The sequence below is a fragment of the Solanum pennellii genome, chromosome 1 (assembly GCF_001406875.1).
Source record: "Solanum pennellii chromosome 1, SPENNV200".
Lineage (NCBI taxonomy): Eukaryota > Viridiplantae > Streptophyta > Magnoliopsida > Solanales > Solanaceae > Solanum > Solanum pennellii.
The window spans coordinates 53,842,024-53,845,696 of record NC_028637.1 but is presented as its reverse complement, the minus strand read 5'-3'; the positions used below and the strand labels follow the sequence as shown (position 1 = coordinate 53,845,696).

General features: G+C 37.6%; 1 protein-coding gene across 1 annotated transcript; it reads left to right on the top strand.

The window, feature by feature from the left end:
* The first annotated feature begins 2,820 nt into the window (after positions 1–2,820).
* LOC107021279 lies at positions 2,821–3,320 on the top strand. Its single transcript, XM_015221908.1, has 2 exons — positions 2,821–2,936; positions 3,017–3,320. The coding sequence occupies exons 1-2, from the start codon at positions 2,821–2,823 to the stop codon at positions 3,318–3,320; spliced, it is 420 nt and encodes a 139-aa protein (XP_015077394.1).
* Positions 3,321–3,673: the final 353 nt, after the last annotated feature.

Here is a 3,673-nt window from a genome sequence, read left to right as displayed (position 1 = left end):
GTAAGATATGGAAGGTGATGCTTGGAGGCTATTGTTAAGCCTTTATGAATATGAGTTCTCTAGTTCAATAATGATGGTGTATTATTTATGATGATATTCAATTGAAGTATGACTATGTGATTAGACTAAGAAGATGATAATATGATGATTATGATGACATATTACGAGTATGATGGATTGTGAGATCTTGATAGGGGTATGATCATGAAAGTTTGAATGTGATTCTCTTGTGTGCGTTATTATGATATGATTATAATATGATGATCTCACCAATGATGGTTTGTGATGAAATGAAGTTCTCATCTAATACCTAATGAGTTAATGACATGATTATACAAGGGGTTAGTCTCTTATGGCTTATATTAAGTTTTGATGATTAAAAATGACTTAATGGGATTTCAAAAGGGGACTTCAGCTTAGCACCGAGTGAACTAGATATGAGAGGTCTCCCTTCCCAATGTGGGAAGGTAGGTTCACAATGGTTCTCATGAGATGGATATTTTACAATGCAATTATGCATAAAGAGGGTCTCTAGTATATCTCATAGTTCCTTAACTATGTTTCCTTCAAAGGAATACTAGCTAGTGGATCAACTTAGAGTGCTATGTTCATACTTTGGTTCTACCTTGGCAGGTAGGTCCCCTTCTTTAGGTGTAGGGTTTTTATGATATCGTATTCCATGTTTAGCTCACATGGCCTATTGTCGGTTAAGGAGATTGTTCTCAAAAGTAAAATGAATTAATGAAGTAATGAAGATGAAAACTAACTAGGGTGACTTAAGGGGTTCTTCTTAGAGTGGGTAAGGGTATGGGACTCTACCTATACATTGCACAAGTTGGCCTTGAGAGGAGTCCTACGAGGTTGTTCTTATGTTCTTTATGCACTTATGATATCATGAAATGTATATATGTTTATTTTATATGATGTTGGCTTCACTTAATGAACATGGTATTGGTAGAAATTGATATACATAATGATGACTACTCATGATGGTATTTATATGAAGCAAGGCATTACTTATGGTTCATTTTCTTGTTTACTTGATTATATGGGGTTATGGGGTTTCACATGATCATTGCACTTGTAGGCTTGGGATGAGATTGTTGGTAAGGGTCTTGTATGTTGATGATATGAACTAATGAATATGAAATGTTGAGATGACTATATGATGATGTTGTTCTTGTTTATGAACACATCTTATGTTGTTGTGATCCTTGTCTTGTATATGCTTTTGTGTGTGTGCATAAAGGTTTTCAGAATGACTTAGCATGTTTCTAAAGAAATTGTCCTTTTTATGCATGTCTTCAAATGGTTTTATATGCATATGTTTCTATGCTTAGTACACGTGGTTGTACTAACCCATATTCTTTATATTTCTACTTATATGTAGGTTCGGGCCGTTGAGGTGATTTGAGGCCAAATGCAAGAAGACTTGGACATATTTCCCAAGTTGTTGGTGAGTCCTCAATGTTCGAGGATGGTGCCATTTTCTATCTTAGTAGGATTTTCATGTCTAAAAACATCTATTCCTACCCTTATTTCTTGAGACTATTGATGTAAGCCTATATATAGAATATTGTACTTGTAATACCTATGTCCAAATGTTTTACTCTTTAGATGGTTTATATGTAAGACAAGATATTAGACTTTTATATGATTTGCCTATGATAAACGAGAAGTCTATGTATACTTATTAAATAAGGAGTCTATGTAAACTCCCTATATGATATGTGAGAAGTCTAAGTACACTTCACTATGTTAAAGTTTTAAATTTTCCACAGTTTTTTACCTTTGACAAGTATTGATGAATGCTAAGGGATAGTCTAAGTCCTCTTCGAGGACGAAGACGCCGGTTAGGTCTATGGGTGCTCCCCGGTTGGGACAAACTTGGTATCAGCATTAGGTTAAGAAACCCTAGGTTTGATGTCGCACTAAACCACATCTATATAGAGTCTTGTTCATAATTGTGAAGGCTCCACACTTATGAATGAGATGTTATGTGATGCTTAGGTTTCTCATCTTCGTGGTAATCCTATGTCGTGCCTCAAGATTCTTAACTTTGTGTGTCCTTTTTAATCTAACCCTCTTATTGTGGTTATAGGATATGACTACTAGAAAGGCACCCGAAAGAAGGGTCGAAGAAGATATTGCCAATGCAGGAGCTCCTCCCCAAGAAAACCAAGCTCCTCCACAGGGCAATCAAGCTCCGCCTCAAGAACAAGTTCATTTAGGTTGCCGAGCTGCGTTCATTCCTCTGACTATGACGGATGGAGAGATAAGGTTGGATTTTCTAAGTTTGTCTCAATCTATGACTACTCAATCCCAAGTTGTAGATACTCAAGTCCAAGCCATGACGACTCAAGCAAACAAGGAAGTTGGACCCCGTGTGCATCAAAATGCTAGTAGCATGGCTTCTCGCTTGAGGTACTTTGTTGATGAGGTCTAAAAGATCTTGTATGATATGGGGTTGAGTTCAAATGAGAAAGCCGATCTAGTCGCATATTAACTCAAGGATGTGGCTCAAACTTGGTATACTCAATGGAGGACAATAGGGCTTTGAGATCGGGTCCCATTGGTTGTGAGGTGTTTAGAAAGGCTTTTCTTGATAGGTTCTTCCCAAGGAGAAAAGGGAGGATAAAGTTGAAAAATTCATCAACCTTCGTCAAGGAGGTATGAGTGTACTTTAGTAGTCTTTGAAGTTCACTAAGTTGCCTAAGTCTTCTTTGGTTGAAAACCCGAGGGATGAAATTAACCATTTTATGATAGAAGTGTCTTGATGATTTGGTTGAAGAGTGTTTTTCGGCGATGCTCCATGACAACATGGATATTTCTCATTTGATTGTACATGATCAACAAGTGGAAGAGAGTAGGCTTAAGAGGAAGATTAAGGATGCTAGGAAGGCCAAGTCTTATGAGGGAGTTACTTCTAAGGGAAGGTTGGAAATTCAAGACAATGGTTCAAGAACAGTTTCTCCAATCAAGTTCCTTCTAAGTTTCCCAAGTGTCGTGATGATAGGGTGTCTAACCCTAATTCCCAAAAGGGAATAGGTGGTTATTCACCAAGCAAGAAACCTACTCGTACCAAGTGTGGTAAGAAGCATGTAGGTGAATGTCTAGTTATGACAGATAAATGCTTTGGTTGTGGTAAGAGTAGCCACAAGGTGAGGGATAGTCCAAATGTAAGGGGTCAAGAGAAGAGGAGTGGTCAATCTCAAGCAAGTGTATCTAATTATGATGCTCCAATGAAGAACCACTTCTATGCTCTCCGTTCTAGGGGTGATCAAGAAGAATCTCCCAATGTTGTCACCGGTATGTTATAGGTCTTTGCTATTAACGTCTATGCTTTACTTGATCCCGGTGCCACATTATCTTTTGTGACTCCTTACTGTCCATGAAGTTTGATACATTTCCCGATATCTTAATTTAACCATTTTCGGTTACTACCTCCGTAGATGACTCGATTATTGCTAAAAGAGTCTATAGGAATTGTTCTATAATGTTGCCCAGTAGAGTTACTAAGGTAGACTTGGTAGAACTTGATATGGTCAATTTTGATGTCATCTTGCAAATGGATTAGTTGCATGCTTACTTTGCGTCCATAGATTGTACAACAAGGGTAGTCAAGTTCGGTTTTCCTAATGAACTCGTCTTAGAGTATAAAGGGGGATATTCA

Excerpts from the sequence above, each read along its gene's own strand:
- LOC107021279 (XM_015221908.1), top strand. The coding sequence starts at position 2,821 with ATGGATATTTCTCATTTGATTGTACATGATCAACAAGTGGAAGAGAGT. Across the intron at positions 2,937-3,016 it reads GGAGTTACTTCTAAGGGAAG|GGTGTCTAACCCTAATTCCC; the intron begins GTTGGAAATTCA and ends TCGTGATGATAG.